The 21375-nt window shown below is 41.4% G+C and overlaps 1 protein-coding gene across 2 annotated transcripts in view; it reads right to left on the bottom strand.

Moving 5' to 3' along the window:
- Positions 1-21375, bottom strand: part of LOC142653383 (hippocampus abundant transcript 1 protein-like) — a 72949-nt gene that overhangs the window by 24666 nt on the left and 26908 nt on the right. For both annotated transcript variants that reach the window (XM_075828838.1, XM_075828839.1), the window contains exon 3: positions 19511-19573. In XM_075828838.1, the coding sequence (XP_075684953.1) occupies positions 19511-19573 (63 nt within the window). The remainder of the gene's footprint in view (positions 1-19510; positions 19574-21375) is intronic.

Raw genomic sequence — 21375 nt, forward strand, 5'->3', positions numbered from 1 at the left:
TGGTGTAATCTACTAGGTACAAGGGGGGTTGCGATCTGCAAGGTACAAGGGGGGGTTGCGATCTGCAAGGTACAAGGGGGGGTTGCGATCTGCAAGGTACAAGGGGGGGTTGCGATCTGCAAGGTACGAGGGGGGGGGTGTTGTGCGATCTACAGGGTACAAGGGGGGGTGCGATCTGCAAGGTACAAGGGGAGGGTTGTGCGATCTGCAAGCCGGTGCTGTATACAGCGGTGCGATCTAGAAGGGGGGTGGAGGTGGTGCGATCTGCAAGGAGGGGTGTTATCTACAGCGGGGTGGTATCTACAGGGTAGTATTGCTATATAGGAGGTCCCTGCTTATTTGACAGAACTGCTGTTTCGGGCTATATCATTTTGTTCAGTATAGTACAGCAGTTCCATAGGGAAGCAGAGTCAGAACAGGGCAGACCGGGCAGATGACGAGGCGGAGCTTCCCCACAGTACAGCGCAACGGCGGCAATAAAGAAATCAAAATAACAGAATCGTGAGAGTCCTTGAGGGTGAATCAAATTAATTTGATCGCCCGGCCCTAATATGTACTCCAAAATGGTTCTATTAAAAAAATACAACTTGCCCACCAAAAAAAAAAGTCCTTATACAGCTATGTCGACGGAAAAAAAAAAAAAAAAGTTATAGTTCTTTGAATGTGACAATGGAAAAACTTTTAAAAATTGCTTGTCCTTAAGGTTTACAATGCGTACAGCCTCAAAAGTCCCAAGTCTTAATAAGGGGCTTTAATCTGCCTACACCGATATCTACATAAACGAAACCATATATCCACACGTGTATATGGCAATGCAAACAATGCCCATACCTCTCTTAGCAAGCGGTCCATGAAAAAAAAAAAAAAAAACAACGTCAGAACTTGACACTTCACATTTAAATGTACCCAAAGTAATAAACTTAACTTACCAAGAGGTTCTGTACATTTAAACATTCAAAACATATTCATAATATAGCTCATCAATATGTGATTGGTGGGGGTCAGACCGATGCACTCAATATCAAATCACAAAGAGAGGGTTCACGGCACACTCTACTGCCACAACTCATTGTTTTACAAGACCGTGCAGCTCTCATCTGTGCGCTGTATCTAGTGTTGCAGCCCAGCCCCATCTAGATGTTGTACTACTAATGCTCCAATTGACTTTATTCTTCCAAGTCTGGCCTATTCACATGTGAGCAAGTTATAAACAATTTTAGATTTATGCTAATGAGTTTCTTAACTCCTTGCGTACCTTCGCCGTAATAGTACGTCGCTGGCCGCTTATGCCAGCGTACCTTCGACGTACTATTACGGCGCAGGAATAAACTGTCACTATGTGAAATCACATAGTGACAGAACAGCAACGGCAGCTGTCATTGACAGCTAACCGTCTCTGCTACCGGCCTGGGGACCAATTAGCAGTCCCCAATGCCGGCGATTGCTGTGATTGGTCAGTCTTCAGAGACTGACCAATCACAGCCGTCTGTGACGTCGTCTGCAGGAGAAAGCTCCTGTCACTTTCGCTGATCTCCTCACTTCTGTGAGATACGTGAGGAGATCAGAGAAAGCGGTGTAAAAAAAAAAACCACTATTTTTATTAACCCCTTCCCGAAAATGGGCGTATAGTAACGCCCAGAGGATGAAGCGGGCACAGGAGCTGTGCTCGCTCCATCTTCATCGGATGTCGGCTGTAATATACAGCCGACATCCCACTGCAACTACAGCGATCACTGTCCTCTCCGATCGCTGTAGTTTAACCCCTTAAATGCCGCTGTCAATAGCGACAGCGGCATTTAAGTGATTGATACAGAGGGAGGGGGCTCCCTCTGCACCCCATTGCCCCCCCCCCCGCGAAAAATCGCGGGGTTCTGATAGTTGCAATGGCAACCAGGAAGCCTAGCAACGGCTTCCTGGTTGCCAGGTATGGGAGCCTATTAGATCCTGCCCAAGGCAGGACGTAATAGGCTCAACTGTCAGTTGTAAAGTGACAGTTACAATACACTGCACTACACAAGTACATACAGAAGTAGTGCAGTGTATTGTACAGGGGATCAGAAGATCAGATCTTCCAGTCACCTAGTATGTGTAAAATAAAAAGTGAAAAAAAAGTGAAAAAAAAGTTTTAGATAAATAAATAAATACAAGTTTTACGTAATAAAAACAATAATCGCCTTGTATCCCTGATCAAGCCCTTTATAATTAGAAAAAAAATGAAAAAAAAAAAAGACAAAAACTAGACATAATAGGTATCGCCGCGTTCGTATTGGCCTGACCTAAAAAAAATATCATATTATTTATCCCGCACGGTGAACACCGTAAAAAAAATACCATAAAAAACAATGGCAGAATTTCCTTTTTTGGTCACGTTGTTTCCAAAAAATGGAATAAAAAGTGATCAAAAAGTCGCGCGTAGCCAAACATGGTACCAATAAAAACTACAGTGTGTCACGCAAAAAACAAGCCCTCACAAAGCTCCGTCGACAAAAAAATAAAAAAGTTATGGCTCTCAGGACATGGTGACACAAACATTTTATTTAGAAAAAAAGTGGTTTTATTTTGTAAAAGTAGTAAAACATATAAAAAACTATATAAATTTGGTATTGCCATAATCGTATCAAACCGCAGAATAAAGTAAACATGTTGTTTATACTGCACAGAGAACGCCGGTAAAAAATTATAAAAAAAATAGTGAAAGAATTTCTGTTTTTTGGTCTCCTCACCTCACAAAAAATGGAATAAAAACTGATCACATTATCACATGTACCCCAAAATGATACTAATAAAAACGACAGCTCGTCCCATGAAAATCAAGCACTCACACAGCTCGTCAACGGAAAAATAAAAAGTTCGGACTCTTGGAACGCAATAATGCAAAACGACGGCCCAGACTAATTTATATGTGCAGTTCTTCACCTAAAACCCCACGTCATCATTTGCAGCCCCCACTGGTAGACCCTGTAAATGCAGCGGAAACTATGACATTTTGGGGTCTGTGCTACATATGGGGCTAGTGAAGAAGTCAAAGATTAGGCAATACTGGAGTGCAGATATTTTGTACAATACCACAGACACCCTTTAGAAGTGCGACTCCTGCATCCAATAATCCGGCCTGTGCATAAAGGATTGGTTCAAAGCGTACGTCACTATCCAGGGATAATTAATTTTATTATTCATTCTCCCCATTATTACATCATCCTATTATGACCTGTTGCACTCCGCCCAGCTTACATATACCCTGATGTACTCCGCCCAGCTTACATATACCCTGATGTACTCCGCCCAGCTTACATATACCCTGATGTACTCCGCCCACCTTACATATACCCTGATGCACTCCACATAGCTTACATATACCCTGATGTACGCCGCCCAGCTTACATATACCCTGATGTACTCCGCCCAGCTTACATATACCCTGATGTACTCCGCCCAGCTTACATATACCCTGATGTACTCCGCCCAGCTTACATATACCCTGATGTACTCCGCCCAGCTTACATATACCCTGATGTACTCCGCACAGTTTACATATACCCTGATGTACTCCGCACAGTTTACATATACCCTGATACACTCCGCCCAGCAAACATATACCCTGATGTACTTCGCCCAGCTTACATATACCCTGATGTACTCCGCACAGCTTACATATACCCTGATGTACTCCGCACAGCTTACATATGCCCTGATGTACTCCGCCCAGCTTACATATACCCTGATGTACTCTGCCCAACTTACATATACCCTGATGTACTCCGCCCAGCTTACATATGCCCCCACATTATAAACTGAAACACCAGTAAAACACTAAACAAAACTACTACCAAGCAAAATCTGCGCTCCAAAAGCCAAATGGCGCTCCTTCTGGGCCTGGCAGTGTGCCTATACAGCGGTTTATGACTACATATGGGGTATTACCGTACTCTGGAGAACCGCTTAACAATTTATGGGGCGTGTCTCCAGTGGTACAAGCTGGGCACAACACATTGGACACTGAAATATCCTATCTGTGGAAAATGTCAATTTTCAATCTGCAACATCCACTGTGCACTAATTTCTGCAAAACCTTTGGGGGTCAAAATGCTCACTACACTTCTAGATGAATTCCTTGAGGGGTGTAGTTTCCTAAATGGGGTCACTTCTTGGGAGTTTTCACTGTACTGGTACCTCAGCGCAATGCAACATGGCGTCAAAAACAAATTTTGTAAAATCTCCACTCCAAAAACGAAATTGCACTTTTTCCGTTTAGACCCTTGCCGTATGTCCAAATAGCCGTTTACAACCACATATGGGGTATTTCCCTACTCAGGAGAAATTGTGTAACACATTTTGGGGTGTCTTTTCTCCTGTATTCCTTGTGGAAATGAAAAATTCTGAGCTAAAGCTACAGGTTATTGGAAAAAAAAAAATGTTTTCATTTTCACGGACCAATTCTAATAAAATCTATAAAACACCTGAGGGCTCAAAATGCTCACTACACCTCTAATTTAATTCTTTCAGGGGTATAGTCTCCAAATTGGGATCACATCTGGGGAATTTCTACTGTACTGATACTTCAGGGACAAATGCGACATGGCCCCCAGAAACCAATTCAGCAAAATCTGAGCTGCAAAATCCAAATGGTGCTCCGTCCCTTCTGAGCCCTGCCATGGGTCCAAACAGCAGTTTATTACCACATAATGGGGTATTTCCGTAATCAGGAGAAATTGCTTTACAAATGTTGAGGTGCTTTTTCTCCTTTATTCCTTATAAAAATTAGAAAATTCTGTGTTTTTTCCAAAAAAAAGTCTCTTTTCATCTTCACAGACTAATTCCAATAAATTCAGCAAAAAACCTGTGGGGTCAAAATGCTAACTATACCACTAGAAAAATTCCTTGAGGGGTATAGTTTCCAAAATGGGGTCACTTTTGGGGGGATTCCACTGTTTAGGTCCCTCCAGGGCGTTGCAAACGTGACACGGCACTGAAAACCATTCCAGTAAAATCAGAGCTCCAAAATCCAAATGGGGGTCCTTCCCTTCTGAGCCCTGCTGTGGGTCCAAACAGCAGTTTATTACCACATATGGGGTATTTCCGTAATCGCGAGAAATTGCTTTACAAATGTTGGGGTGCTTTCTCTCCTTTATTTCTTCCAAAAATTAGAAATTTTTACGTTTTTCCAGAAATAAAGTAGATTTTCATTTTCACAGACTAACTCCAGAAAATATAGCAAAATACCTGTGGGGTCAAAATGCTAACTATACCCCTAGATAAATTCCCTGAGGGGTGTAGTTGCAAAAATGGGGGTCACTTTTGGGGGTTTCCACTGTTTTGGCACCACAAGACCTCTTCAAACCTGACATGGTGCCTAAAATATATTCTGAAAAAAGGAGGCCCCAAAATCCAAGAGGTGCTCCTTTGCTTCTGAGGCCTGTGTTTCAGTCCATTAGCGCACTAGGGCCACATGTGGGATATTTCTAAAAACTGCAGAATCTGGGCAATAAATATTGAGTTGCGTTTCTCAGGTAAAACCTTCTGTGGTACAGAAGAAAATGTATTACATATGAATTTTGTAAAAAAAAAAATGAAATTTGAAAATTTCAGCTCTGCTTTCCTTCAATTCCTGTAAAACGCCTGAAACACTTTATGAATGCTGTTTTGGATACTTTGAGGGGTGCAGTTTTCAAAATGGGGTGTTTTATGGGGGTTTCTAATATATAGGGCACTCAAAACCACTTCAGAACTGAACTGGTCCCTGAAAAAAAAAAAATCGCTTTTTGAAATTTTCTTAAAAATATGAGAAATTGCTGCTAAAGTTCTAAGCCTTGTGAGGTCATAGAAAAATAAAAGGATGTTCAAAAAACGATGCAAACATAAAGTAGACATATGGGAGATGTTAATTGGTAACTATTTTGTGTGGTATTACTATCTGTTTTACAAGCAGATACATTTAAAATTGGAAAAATCATAATTTCTTCATATTTTCGCTAAATGTTGGTTTTTCACAAATAAGCAATGAATTTATCGACCAAATTTTTCCACTATCATAAAGTCCAATGTGTCACGAGAAAACAATCTCAGAATCAATTGGATAGGTAAAAGCATTCCGGAGTTATTACCACATAAAGTGATACATGTCAGATTTGAAAAAATGGGTCTGGTCCTCAAGGCCAAAATGAGCTGGGTACTCAAGAGGTTAATAGACAACTGGGCGTGTTTTTACTTTTGACCAACTGGGTGTTGTACAGAGGAGTGTATGAGGCTGACCAATCAGTGTCATACACTTCTCATTGTTCCAGCCCGGCTTCTTTCACTGCACAATCCCACTGTAACAATGGGCTGGAGCAATGAGCAGTGTATGATGCCGATTGGTCAGCCTCATACCCTCCTCTGTACAACGCCCAGTTGGTAAAAAGTAATAACACGCCCAGTTGGGCATTAAGAAACTAATTAGCATAAATCTAAAATTGCTCATAACTTGCTAAAAAATGGATTGTTTTTCAAAATAAAAACCACTGTTATCTACATTACAGCACCAATCACATTATGTAGGAGATAGGGCACTTCTAATGTGGTGACAGAGCCTCTTTAAAGACCATCTGTCACCCCTTTTTTGCTGCCCTTTAGGTGCCGATAACCTAGCTCTTCCGTCGCTGATTTACTATGCGTAGGGAGAAAACTGTCAAAGAAAGAAAGCGATCAATCGGAGGAGGAAGGGCGGGGCTATCAGTCAGCGAGATGCAGCGGTTAAAAACGCAAGTTTTACAAAAAGTGCACCTCGCCTACACAAATCTTAGAACGCTGAAATTAGTATCTCGGCCACTAAGTGAGGGCAGCAAAAAGGGGGTGACCGATGATCTCAAGATCTATTAAAAAAAAAGGCTGCAACGGGGAGTTCGGAACACAGGTATTTGTGCTACAAAGGAAAATCATATTGTTTAACCATATTACTACATTAGCCCTGTTTTCCTTCAAGTGATACTGCTCTAGAATTTAGGTGGTGTATCCACTGTAAAGAACTCTTCTGTGAAAATTATCATTTCTGTGGTTGTGGGTCAAATAAGGGGCCAAACATGTTTCCACACAATGCAACGCTATTCTAGAATTCCACCATAGCATGTCATAATAGGAACAGAAATGATATGGTTATAGGGCATGAGTCACACAGGGTTAAGTCATCGGGTTCCTTTGAGCAGCAGATGTTCTGCATTCACTTATTCTAATAGGACCTTCCCAATGTACACGGTTCCATCAAAGACATTTCAGAGAGTTCATGCCAAAAACGTCAGCCTTCAGAAATTCACCAGAACACGATCGTAATTCTGACAGACCATGCTGTGAAACCAGAATCGATTATACCATAAACTCAATTTCCATAGACAGAGGGTACTTTCAAAGGCCCCATGAAAAAAGATTACATTTATGAACCGGTCAAAAGTCAGTGGGATTACATTTCTAAAAAGGGACATTAAATATCCTCCATATTTGATGGAAACCAACTGAAGAGGTTGATTAATTACTTGAATAATTTTAATTTTTGTATTTTTTACGCGTTTGGGCCATATTGACTCATGCTGCATTTTCGGTTAGGACCTTTGCTCATTAGTCCACAAGTTATTATCCAAAAAATCTTAGGGGGGGTCATCTAAACTTTTTGGCAAATGCGAGATGAGCCTGTGTGTTCTTTTTGGTCAGCCGTTGTTTGCGCCTTGCAACTCTCCCATGGATGTCATTTTTGCGCAGTGTCTTTCTTATTGTGGAATCATGCACATGGACCTTAACTGAGGCAAGTGATGCCTGCAGTTCATAAGATCTTCATCCGGGGTTTCTGTCGTGACCTCCTGGATGAGTCGTCGTTGCGCTCTTGAAGAAATTTTGGCAGGCCGCACACTCCTGGGAAGGTTCACCGCTGTTCCAAGTTTTCTCCTTTCGTGGATAATGCTCTCACTGTGGTTCACAGGAGTCCCAGCACCTTCGCAATGGCTTTGTAACGCTTTCCAGACTAGTAGATATCAATGACTATCTTTGGCCTCTTTAGAACGTGGCATCATGTCAGCTTCACATTGCCAGGCAGGTTCTATTTAAGTGATATTTAGATTTAACAGGTCTGGCAGTAATCACGTCTGGTTGGGACTAGTGAAATTAAACCCAATTGTCAAGTCTAATTGGTTAATTCAGTAGGTAATGGGGCAATTACTTTTTCCACATAGGGCCAACAATGATTTTTCCTTCTATAACGGTGTGAAAGTGATTAAAATAATGTTTGAATGATTTCATTTTGTGCAGCGGCCATCTTGACTGGAGTTTCCATCTTGGTTCTTTTGTAATGAATAAGAAAGTCATTGCTCCTTTAAGACAGGGTTTCATGTTTCTAAGTTGTGCGTTCTTTGACCTTGGTTCCCATACGAGGCTTGGAGAGAAGTAACATGGAGTGAGATAGGAGAGGGAGACATGCTCACATATTTCTCCCCCATCTTAATAGAACAATTTATTGTATTCTTGCCAAGAGGGATAGGCCACCTGTAAACCCTGATGTGTGAAGAATTATAATGATGCATCTGGAATGTATCGTGTGTCTGTAATTGGCTGAATTTGAAATAGTCACATTGCCTCCGATTGGTTAACCAGTTCAGGACCTGACACCGTTTAGCCCTTTTTAGCACGTGTTAGTTAAATGTCTATAACCTTTTATTTGTTGGGCTAGCGACGTGATTTTTGCAATGTTTTTTTCCGTAGACGATGCAGGTTTCTTTTTTTTGTCATTTTTATACACATCCTTTTTGCTATTTTTGAATTTTTAGGCTTAACGTTTGAAAACACTAAAAAAAATAAGTTTTTTTTTACATTTCAGCTATTTTTTTTTGGTAATAACATAGTTTTACCCTAAAATAGACCTTTTATTTGTAATCGTCATTGTCTACCGTCAATTTTATTATATTACATGTCTATATTAGGGTAATTGGGTCAGCGCCACGAAAATGATTGGCGGGGGGGGGGAGATGTTTTTTTTGGGGTGGATATTTTATGTGTATTTATTATTTATTTGCACTTTTCTTCACTATTTTTTTGGTCTGTCCCTCAAAAGGTCAAAAAAGACCTTGGGTGAACTTTATATATTTTTTTCTTTCTTTTACACCATGTTTTTCCCACTGTAACTGGAGTTGCACAGCAGCCCCAGTTACAGGGGAAATCAGCCCTCTCATAGTGAAGATTGTCACTAACTGGGCTGTGCTGGGTCTAGTAAGACCCAGCAGCAGTCTGTCAGTAACGGCACCCGGCGATCATGTGACCAGTCACATGATCACCGGGAGGAAGAGACACAGCACCGCGGCCGCTGCCTCTATTCCTATATACAGCGTTCACCCGACATTCAGCTGCCCGATCGCTCGGACAGCAAGTTAAAACCCGAGCCGTAAAAAGCCTATGGCTCGGGTTTTAAGGACCCTGACCACTGGTCGTAAAAATACAGCCAGCGGTCAGGAACCAGTTAACCGCAAGCCTACACCCCTTTTGAATGATATCATTCTAATTGAGTTTGGCAATACACCTCAGAGGAGTATTTTGAGCATACCAGCAGCGCGTGTGCGTGCATTATTCCTCTCCGATAAATAGATAAAACATGATTTGAAACTGGATACATCACTGGAGGGCGGATATCGGTTGACAAACCCATTACAAATTTCAATCTAACATATTTTGGCCCATGATTGCGTTAACTGAAATAATTTAACAGCAGCATATTGTGTTTACTTCGATATCTTTTTCGAATAAAAAGTAGCTGGATGATCGGAAACAGTCAAGTGTGCCAAATATGCAAAAATAGAAGTAATTGGAAGGGGGCAAATAATTTTTCCCATCATTGTAGTTAAATGGAAAGAACCGTTGAAGGGGAAAGCAATTTCATATAAATCTGCAAATGGAATGAAAAATTCACTAGTACATTTTTCTGATGGGTAATGCTTAGTACTAAACAATCAAGAATGACATGGAACAGATCCCAGTAACAACATCTGTTGGTCTATTGCAGTTTAATAGAGGGGTGGGGAGGAACTCGCAGCTCTACAGCAGCTGCTGACCTGCACCTCCAACAAATGTACCAGAGTAGAAAATGCGGGACATGGTTTCTCATGTAAGAAAGAGTAATCCTTTAAATTATTACACTAGCAGAATGTACTAATTCCTTGAGAAGAGCTTAGCAAGAGCGCAATAATCATTGTGCCAACCATTCCCCTGCCTTGGCCCATTTACCTAGTTCTAGCTCAGAAACAATAAATCCTGTAACTAATGAATCCAGTGTAGCAGGGGGTGGGGGTGGAAGCTGGAGGAAGACCGTGTCAATTCTATCAAATTATATAGTGTACAAAAGAGGGAAATGATGGTTGTGTCTGCAAGTACAGAATGGATAAAATATAAAGTAATAATGAAAAATTGCAAAAGAGGTGGGGGATCAGAGGCAACATGACTGGGAGCAAAAAGAGGGACACATGGTAAGAGACAAGACATGGCAATGGGTTTACAAAAAATACAGGTAGGTCCAGAATTATTTGGACAGTGACACAATCTTCATGATTTTGGCTCTGCATGCCACCACATTGGTTATGAAATGAAACAACTGAGATGCAATTGAAGTGTAGACTTTCAGGTTTAATTCAAGGGGTTGAACAAAAATATCCTGTGAAACGCTTAGGAATTGAAGCCATTTTTCTACGCAGCCTCCTCATTTCAGGGGCTCAAAAGTAATTGGACAAATGAACATTAGACAGTCATTGCAAAGTATTAAAAAAAAAAACACATTTTATTTATGGTAAAGTCTGGAACCCATGGACATCACCAAACGCTGGGTTTCCTCCTTTGTGATGCTTTGCCAGGGCTTTACTGCCGCGGTCCTCAGTTGTTGCTTGTTTGTGGGTCTTTCTGCCTAAACCCCTTAATGACCAGCCTATTTTAGGCCCTAATGACCAAGCTATTTTATTCGTTTTTCTAGTCGCATTCAAAGAGCTATAACTTTATTTTTCCATCGACATGGCTGTACGACGACTTGTTTTTGCAGGATTAGTTGTACTTTTCAATGGCACCATTTTAGGTTACATATAATTTTTTGATTAACTTATATTTATGTTTTTACACTTTTACAAAATAAAAAACACTTATGGACAAAAATCATTTTTATTAATAATCTTTATTTCACATTACTTATTTTATTAGTCCCACTAGGGGACTTTACTATGCGATCTTCAGATCGCTGCTCTAATGCTTAGGCAATAATGCTCTGGTATACTAAGTATGCCAGTCAGTGTAAATCTGACAGGCAATCGATCTTAATAGGCATATGCCCAGGGTAGACCTGGGGGCCTTTATCAGGACCCCCGACTGCCATGACACCCCATCGGAGACCCACGATTGCATTTGCGGGCCGCCGATGGGTGACAGAGGGTGGAAACAAGTTAAATGCCGCAGTCGCTATTGACGGCGGCATTTAACGGGTTAAACAGCCGCAATCAAAGTAAACTTTGATTGCGGGCGTTGGATCAGGAGTCCGGCTGTCATCAGACAGTACAGCCCCGGCTCTAGTCTGCACGGGACACCCGTGCAGGACTTAAACTGGGCCGCGGTTAAAACGCGGCAGCCTAGCCTAAGGTCCGGTAGTGACCGCCGTGAAAAGGCGTATTGGTGGTCACTAAGGGGTTAAGTTTTATCTTAAGCAAGTGAAATGCTCGATCGGGTTGAGATCTGGTGATTGACTTGGACATTGCAGAATATTCCACTTCTTTGCCTTATAAACTCCTGGGTTGCTTTCGCAGCATGTTTTGGGTTATTGTCCATCTGTACTGTGAAGCGACATCCAATCAACTTGCTGCATTTGGTTGACTCCGAGCAGAAAGTAAATCCCTGAACACTTCAGAATTCATCCGGCTGCTTCTGTCTTCAGTCACATCATCAATAAACACTAGTGACCCAGTGCCTATGGCAGCCATGCATGCCCATGCCATCACACTGCCTCCACCATGTTTTACAGAGGATGTGGTGTGCTTTGGATCATGAGCCGTTCCAAGCCTTCTCCATACTTTCTTCCTCCCATCATTCTGGTACAGTTTGATCTCAGTTTCATGCTGTTCAAGAACCGGGCGACTTCTTTACATGTTGTTTGGCAAAGTCTAATCTGGCCTTTCTATTTGTGAGGCTTGCACCTTGTGGTGAACCCTCTGTATTTGCGCTCATGAAGTCTTCTCTTCTCTTTATGGCAGACTTGGATACTGATACACCTACTTCTAGGAGAGTGTTCTTCACTTGGATAGATGTTGTGAAGGAGTATTTCTTCACCATGGAAAGGATTCCAAGGTTATCTTCCGTTCTCTTGGAGTTCACGAGATCACCAGTGAGCTTTTTTTTTTCAAGAATGTACCAAACTTTTGATTTGGCCACTCCTAACATTTGTGCTATCTCTCTGATGGATTTCTTCTTTTTTTTTCAGCCTAACGATGTCTGTTTCACTTGCACTGAGAGCTCCTTTGACCTCATGTTGTGGGTTCACAGCAACAGCTTCCAAATACCACACCTGGAATCAACTCCAGACCTTTTACCTGTTTAATTGATGATGGAATAACGAGGGAATAGCCCATGCAGCCCATTAAATAGCTTTTGAGATAGTTGTCCAATTACTTTTGGTCCCTTGAAAAAGAGGCAACTACATATTGTAGAGCTGTAATTCCTGAACCCTTCCTCAAATTAGGATGTGAATACCCTCAAATTAAAGTGGAGAGTCTGCACTTTAAGCACGTATTGATTATATAGCTGTATATTCAATATGTTTTGGTAAACAGCTGAAATGTCAAAACGTGTGTAACTGTCCAAATACTTATGGACCTAACTGTATGCATAGGGAGATACCCTGGGCATTTGGCATGATAGCATTTGGATGCAATTGTGTCAGCAACTGCATCTTCATCCAAAATACTCACTAGGGATTGGGTAGGAGCTCAAATTAAATATCTGCCAAATGAAAATTGCTTGGATAAAGTAAGGACATGAAGAGAAATCCTACATAAGTTATCCAATAAACAAAATGAAGAGTAGGAGGAGAGGATTACTTAGCTTTATTATGGCAGTTGCCATTAAAAAAAAAAAAAGGACCCGCTGGCCGAGAGAAGCAAAAAGCAATTGAGCGAACAAAGAGGATTTCTGATTCCTAGTAACAAAGCAGCTTAAAACATAAATGTGGATGGTTTAGAATAGTGTAACAAGTAAAATCTAATGCACAACATTTCATCATTAATATGGTGTCTGGAAACCCCAGCATCAACAAATTCAATTCGATCTACTCTATTACGTGAGGCTCCAATAGGGAAGCATTGAGTGAAGTTAGGGGAAGAATTTAGAAAGGATTTGTTCCCCTTTAAATCTAGTTTACAGGTAGGTATAATCTACATAAATTGAATTATCTAGTGTATTTATTCTGAGTAAGGTTATGTGCACACGACAACGCCAAATACGTCTGAAATTACGGAGCTGTTTTCAGGAGAAAACAGCTCCTGAATTTCAGACGTTTTTACAAGTGCACGCGTTTTTCGCAGCGTTTTTTTACAGACGTAATTGGAGCTGGTTTTCATTGGAGTCAATGAAAAACTGCTCCAATTACGTCCCAAGAAGTGTCCTGCACTTCTTTGCCACGGCTGTAACTTTACACGCCGTCTTTTGACAGCGACGCGTAAAAATGACAGCTCATCTGCACAGTACATCGTAAGACCCATTGCAAGCAATGGGCAGATGTTCGCCGACGTATTGGAGCAGTCTTTTCAGGCGTAATTCGAGGCGTAAATCGCCTCCATTACGTCTGAAAAGAGGTCGTGTGCACATACCCTTACAGCATGTACTGAAGCAACTGGAAGACAACGGGCTCAAAACCCCAAGAATCTCATGTCCTGCTTAATCAGAGTCTGGACAGACATTGGTTATTTGGGATTTATACTATTTACTAGGGATGGGCAATTATGACCTAAATCAAAGTCACGATTAATTGAACATGTAACCTGGATTACGGTTATTAAACAATTTAGGTTACACCCCCTTTTTGCATGCCACGCCCCCTATTTGCCTGCTACACCATTGAATTAATATTTATCCCGAGCCTGCTGTATACTACTGTATATAATACACCCCGATACTGCCCCCCCCACAGTATGTCTCATAGCTGCCCCCACACATTATAATGCCCCTATAACTGCCTCCACAGTAAAATGCTCCCATAGCTGCCACCACAAAGTAGAACGCTCCCCATTACCTTCCACCCCACAGTAAAATGCCCCCATAGCTACCACCACACAGTATAACGTTCCCCATTAACTTCCATCCCACAGTATAATGCCCCCATAGCTACCACCACACAGTAGAACGCTCCCCATTAACTTCCATCCCACAGTATAATGCCCCCATAGCTGCCACCACACAGTATAACGCTCCCCATTAACTTCCATCCCACAGTAAAATGCCCCCATAGCTGCCTCTACATAGCGTAATTCCCCATTAACTGACTTCCACGCAGTATAATGCCCCTATAGCTGCTCTCACATAGTATAATGGCGCCTTAACTGCCCCATACGAGCCCCTGCTCTACCATTGGATTCAACTATCTGTATCCTGAACGACAGAGCAACGGATAAAGAGGTAAATCTATATAACAGCTTGAAGACACGGCCATTTTCAATCTTTTAATATTCGTTTTTTCCTCCACGCATTCCAAAAGCCATAACTTTTTTTTGTCAACATATATAGTAGTATGAGGGCTTGTTTTTTTGCGGGACAAGTTGTAGTTTATCATGGCATCCTTTACTGTACTGCATAATGTACTGGGAAGCTGAAAAAAAAAAGTTATCTGTGGGGTGAAATGGGAAGAAAATAGCGATTACGCCATTTTTTTTTGGGGGGGGGGGTTGTTTTAACGGTGTCCATCAGGCGGTAAATGGATGTGCACCTTATTCTACAGGTTGATACGATTACGGCGATACCAAATATATACGTTTTGTTTTATCTTTTACCACAGTTTTCACCTATACCATTTTGGGGTATATGCGACTTTTTGATCATGAAGGTGCGAAGGTCATTTATTTGTTTTACGGCGTTCAGAGCGGGTTAAACCACACTATATTGTGATAGTTCTGACTTTTACGGACGCGGCGATACCAGTTATGTTAACTTTTATTTATTGTTTTTACCATTACCCTAGGGGAAAAATGGGAAAAGGTTTTTTTTTTAAACTATAATACTTTTATTTTATTTTTGAAACCAAAAAAAAAAATAACTGTTTAACAATTTTTTTTTTTTATTAGTCCCCCTAGGAGACTTGAACCAGCGATCGTTGGATCGCTTGCATGATATGCTGCAATACTAATGTATTGCAGCATATCATGATACAGACAGTCTCCTTCGAAGCCCTGCCAGAAATTCTTGAACGGTGATGTGAGCAGTGTACAGAAGACATGATCGCTGTTAGGCTGGGTTCACACGACCTATTTTCAGACGTAATGGAGGAGTTTTACGCCTCGAATTACGTCTGGAAAAAATGGCTCCAATACGTCGGCAAACATCTGCCGATTCATTTCAATGGGTTTGCCGATGTACTGTGCCGACGACCTGTAATTTTACGCGTCGCTGTCAAAAGACGGCGCGTAAAATAACAGCGTCGTCAGAGAAGTGCAGGACACTTCTTGGGACGTAATTGTTGCCGTTTTTCATTGAATCCAATGAAAAACAGCTCCAAATTACGGCCGTAATGGACGCCCCGCAAAACGCGAGCAATTACGTCTGAAATGCAGGAGCGGTTTTCTCCTGAAAACCGCTCCGTAATTTCAGCCGTAATTGACGTTATCGTGTGCACATACCCTTAGGCTTCACCCACTAACTCAGAGAAAACTCAGAATTAGAGATAGAGCAGAGGGAAAACTGCCAAAAAAAAATGCGGAATACAAGTCATATCCTAATGTACACACATATAAAAAAAAATTCTGAAAAACCACCTGAAAGGTTAGGTACAATTCACATAAAGACACAAGTAACCGGTTTGGTGACCGGATTCTAGTTACACAGTTTTCTAATGGTTTAAAGGAGGCTCTGTCACTAATTTAGTAATGCCCTATATATAACTAACTAATTTAATAGGCACTGTCACACTAATTATTCCAGTGAAAACGGGGTCCCAAAACGATTTTAAAAGTTATAAGCTTATTTCTAAATATGCAAATGAGGCTATTCTAGCCAGAGGGGCGGTAACGCTGCTCGCTCTCTGTGGGCAGTGTTTGTGTTGCCTGTATGACGCTGACCAATCAGCGTCATACAGCTTCTCACCTTCCCTGAACAGCGAGACCTCAGTTTCAATCCCGAGGTCACAATGTGTTTACACTTCTGGGCGAAGCACCTTCAACACGTCGCCTCAGCGCTCTTCAACAAATTACAAAGTTGTCTAAAATCCTCTAAGGCTTCGTTCACATCTGCGTCAGGGTTCCGTTCAGGCGTTCGGTCTGAGCTTTCCGTCAGAGTGGAACCCTCACCGAAACAAACGGAAACCATAGGTTTCCGTTTGCATCACCATTGATTTCAGTGGTGACTGATCCGGCGTAAACGGTTTCCGTTTGTCTCCGTTGTGCAAGAGTTCCGTCGTTTGGATGGAAGCACTACCGTACGGGTCCTTTCTAAAACCCCAGGGCTGACTGCAGAGGGTTCCCCCAGTTACCGGTTGCGTCACCAAAGGCGATCGAAGAGATAAGTCCCCTTTGTACATGCCGTAGTTACGGACCGTGGCGATCCAAGGGTTAAACAGCTGGGGTTAAGAGTTTTCTATGAGCAGGCTTTAGCTGTCTGCTATAGATTACGTCCAGTATCGGAGATAACCGGTTACGTTGAAAAAAACAATCCCATCTGTGAGCAGCATGTTACAGAGGAGCGGAGAAGATTAATATGTAGCATTGTGGGAAAAGATTCTGTAGAACATGTAATTTATTCATCTAAACCTCTGCTCATTTTGGGCTTAGGAGTCCAGCGGGCAGTCTCACTCAGGGACTACTGTCAATCACGGTGTATGCATTCAGAGTAGGGATGCACGATGCATCAAAACTTCGATACTGTTTCGATACTCTGCATCCCCAAACGGTTCGATACCGCCATTTGCTGTATTTCGATACTTAGCTGCGCAGCCGCATAGCTCAGTATTGTAACACATGAATGTATGAGAGCGGGGCTGCGGCTGTGTAATACAGTCATTGCCCCGCTCCTGAGTCCTGATAACAAGTGCGTGCGCGCGGTCAGGATGATGCGATGCGGCCAGCGCTGCACTAATGAACATAGAAAATGGCGGGCGCAATGCAAAACACCCCCATGTTCTTTCTTCAGTGCCTCATTAGTGCAGCACCGGCCGCATCTCCTCATGCTGACCGCGCGCGCACTTCCTGTCAGGAGCGGAGCAATGGCTGTATTACACAGCCGCAGCCTCGCTCTATAACGGCGGAGATCAGAGAAACCTCTCATCTCTGCCGCTATTCCCCTGAATGCTGCAATCACAGCGGACTGCAGCATTCAGGGGAAAACGAGAAGGGGGGATGCCCCGGGATCGCATCACAGGGAATTCCTGTGACGTGATTGAGGTACATACCATATATGGCCAGACAGCCCAGGGTCTATTGACGGACCCCAGGGCTGTCTTACCATATTTCCTGTTAGGACATACCTAAGTATGCCCTAACTGCCTGCCTGTGTACTATACATACACAGGATAATGTACTGGCATATATCTGATATATGCCAGTACATTCAAGTTTAAGAACAAAGTAATGTTAAATTTTAAAAAAATACACATTCACCTTTTTTACAATAAAACATTAAAATAAGTCTCAATACATAAAATACACACATTCGGTATTGGCGCGGCCGTAATAACCTGCACAACAATTTTTTTTCGTCATTTATGATGTGTACACTAACAAAATAAAATAAACACTGCTTTCTTTCACTTATTGTGGGGCACGAGGTGCGATGAATTTACCCTCCATGTTCCTCACATTAATAGTAATTAACCCCATCATGTACCTCGCACATTAACCCATTATGACTGAGAAACATGATGGGATTAATTACTATTAACGTGAGGCACATTCAAAATTCATCACACCTCACGCCTCACATCAGAAAACGGAAGAACTTTTTTTTTTATTACTGTTGGCAAAGTATCGAAATCGCAATACTAAACTAAGTATCGGTATCGAAGTCCAAATTCTGGTATTGTGACATCCCTAATTCAGAGATCACTGTCAATCATTGGGTCCACCCACATGACTCCTAAGCAAAGTATACAGAGGTTTAGATCAATAAATTACAAGTTCTATTGAATATTTTCCCCAAAAAAAATTATATAAATTAATCCATGGGCACCTATGTGACCCATTTTAAGAAAAAAACAAATGGATCCAGCGCTGTGTCCTTGAAGTTTGTTTAAAAACGGAAACTATTTCCAAGTTTTAATGAAAAATTGGTATAAAAACAGGTAACATTACAAATAGATATTCTCAATGAATAGTGGGATTCATGGCAGTGTGAGCGGTGCCTACGCGTTTCTGACGCATGCAGCGTCCTTAGTCATGGCTTCTGACAGAAGCCATGACTAAGGACGCTGCATGCATCAGAAACGCGTAGGCACCGCTCACACTGCCATGAATCCCACTATTCATTGAGAATATCTATTTGTAATGTTACCTGTTTTTATACCAATTTTTCATTAAAACTTGGAAATAGTTTCCGTTTTTAAACAAACTTCAAGGACACAGCGCTGGATCCATTTGTTTTTTCCTGAACTTCATACGTGTGCCGACACGAGGACCCGCGCGCAAGTCTACTCATGCGATAAGGTGAGCTGGAGGAATCCAATCTTTTTTTCTACATTGACCCATTTTAACTCGTCCTGCTCCCGCTGCTCTCCAGCTAGCCTGTAGCCGAAGGCAGGACTTAATAGGACCCGCAGAAATCCCAAATACATTGCACTGTATTGTACCAGCGATCTAATGATTGATTGTTCAAGTCCAGGGGTTTTAATGTAAAAAAAAATAATGAAAATGTAAAACATAGTTTTTAGTAATGTACAAAATAAAAAAATAAAGATTATTTTTTTTTTTATTACTATTAGTCAGATCATTTAGCACAGCCCTCCAGCTCCATACTAGGAAGAGTCCGACCAATAATCTATATTAAGAAAATATTTAAAAAAAATAAATACTTCTTTGCATTTGACAATGACCCAGAGTGCAACACTGCAAGCAAAAGGTCACCTAAACTTCCATCCTTCTCATGAGACGAACAGCTTGTCAGAATTAAAGCACGCCAACTATTTCTCCAAATGCTCAGCCACCTTTGACTACTTAATGAGAAAGACTGATGGTTCCCTAGGGAAACATTCCACTCTACTAATGCCATGAAGCCTTCCATTATTTATTGTCCGCTTCTAATGAACATTAAGTACATGAAGAAACAGGAATTTCACAGGTTCTCTTACCTTTACTCCTTGAACGAGACCGTTCATCAGAAAGGTATGCTGGGGAAAGGTTTCATGCAGCACCTGCACCAGACACAAAACACGGATGTCAGACTACATAGATCTGAAGACCTTTATGGCTGGTGGCGAACATCTATTAAAAGCAATGGTTTGATTTCACCCCTTACATTCAGTTCTTAAGTCTATGGGGAATATCTAGGATTTGATAGTGGGCGATGGAGATTTCCAAAAAGGTTTACATTTTCTGAACTGGGAGAAAGACTTCCAAAGAGATCTCCCTCCAGAACAGTGGGCTACCGATTTAAGGTGGAACCGGAAGTCATCACTTTGTGCAAATCTATTGGAGGTTAATTCCAAGATTGGGAGCAGGTGGTTTTACACCCCCCTTCAGACTTGCTGGGGTGTACCCCGGCACCTCTGCTCTTTGCTGGAGACACTGTTCCCACATAGGTTCTATATGCCATATATTCTTGTAGTGCCCAATTAGAACACTGGTAATATTGTCATTTGAGAGAGAGAACTTCTGCTTTTGGGTTCTTTAATGTTATGCCCCGTTGTACACCACCAATAGTAAACTATAAATAAGGGTAAGAAGGGAAAGTGGGCAAAAACATTTCATCTAATTCTTTCGTTTTTATTAAAAACCAGACATGTAATGCCAATTGGGACCGAATAGGGTTGGTGATCCCCTGTGGGCATTCACCCTATTGTTTCACATTTCTAATCCCATTTATTTTTATTTGGGTTCATTGCTCTTATTTGCATGCTTTCTGAATGTACTGAAAACAAACAACTGGGAATGAGGAGGGAGAGCTGACAATATTATCACTTGGTATTGCTTACTACTCCGCAGATACTAGAAAATTGATGTGCCATGTATTACTCTCCGCTAAACTATTAATTGCCAAACATTGGAAATCTCCTACAGCGCCGCCTATGCGTTCCCTTCCAGAGATGATCTCACATCATCTTAGACTAGGTCATTTGCAGACCTTTAAAGGCTATGTACACCTTTGAAAAACATTTTTTCTAAAAAAAAATGTGCATCAGTGTGTTTGGTGCAACTTTCTAAATACTTTTTATTAAAAATTGTTACTTTTTGAGATACAGCAGCTTTGTTTCCTGTATACTCAGCAGCTGTATCGTGCGCTGAAACCTGTACCCGTCAGCTCAGCGGCACGGACTGGTTCAGTGACAGCGGATCTTACCGATCACATCTAAATTCATAACTTAGATGTGCTAGATTACAGGTGGATTCTGCGTGTCAAGACACACAGGACCCGCTGACACTGAACACGTCAGTCCCACGGAGCTGACAGATTTGGGTCTCAGCGCAAGATACAGCTGCTCTGTATACAGAGCAGCTGTATCTCAAAAAGTAGAAAGAATTTTTAATAGAACGTAACTACAAAGTTTCACCACACTAATACACATTTTTATTTAACCCCTTAATGACTAGGCCATTTTGCACACTAATAACCAAGGATTATTTAATTTTTATTTCACTGCCGCATTCTAAGAGTCGTAACTATTATTTCGTAGACATAGCCGTATGAGGGCTTGTTTTTTGCGGGATAAGTTGTATTTTTTAATTGCACCATTTTTTAGGTGAATATAATATACTGATTAACTTTTATTAACTTTATTTAAGTAAAGAATTTCAAATAAAAAGCTATTCCAGCATTGTTTTTCACGTTATAAATTTACACCGTTCACTTTGCAGCATAAATAACATGTTACCTTTATTCTATGGGTCGGCACGATTACGGGGACACCAAATATATAGGTTTTATGTTTTCCTACGTTTGCAAAATAAAAACACTTTAAAAAAAAAAAAAATTACTTGTTTTTGCTTCACCGCATTC

This window comes from Rhinoderma darwinii, chromosome 1, assembly GCF_050947455.1.
Source record: "Rhinoderma darwinii isolate aRhiDar2 chromosome 1, aRhiDar2.hap1, whole genome shotgun sequence".
NCBI lineage: Eukaryota > Metazoa > Chordata > Amphibia > Anura > Rhinodermatidae > Rhinoderma > Rhinoderma darwinii.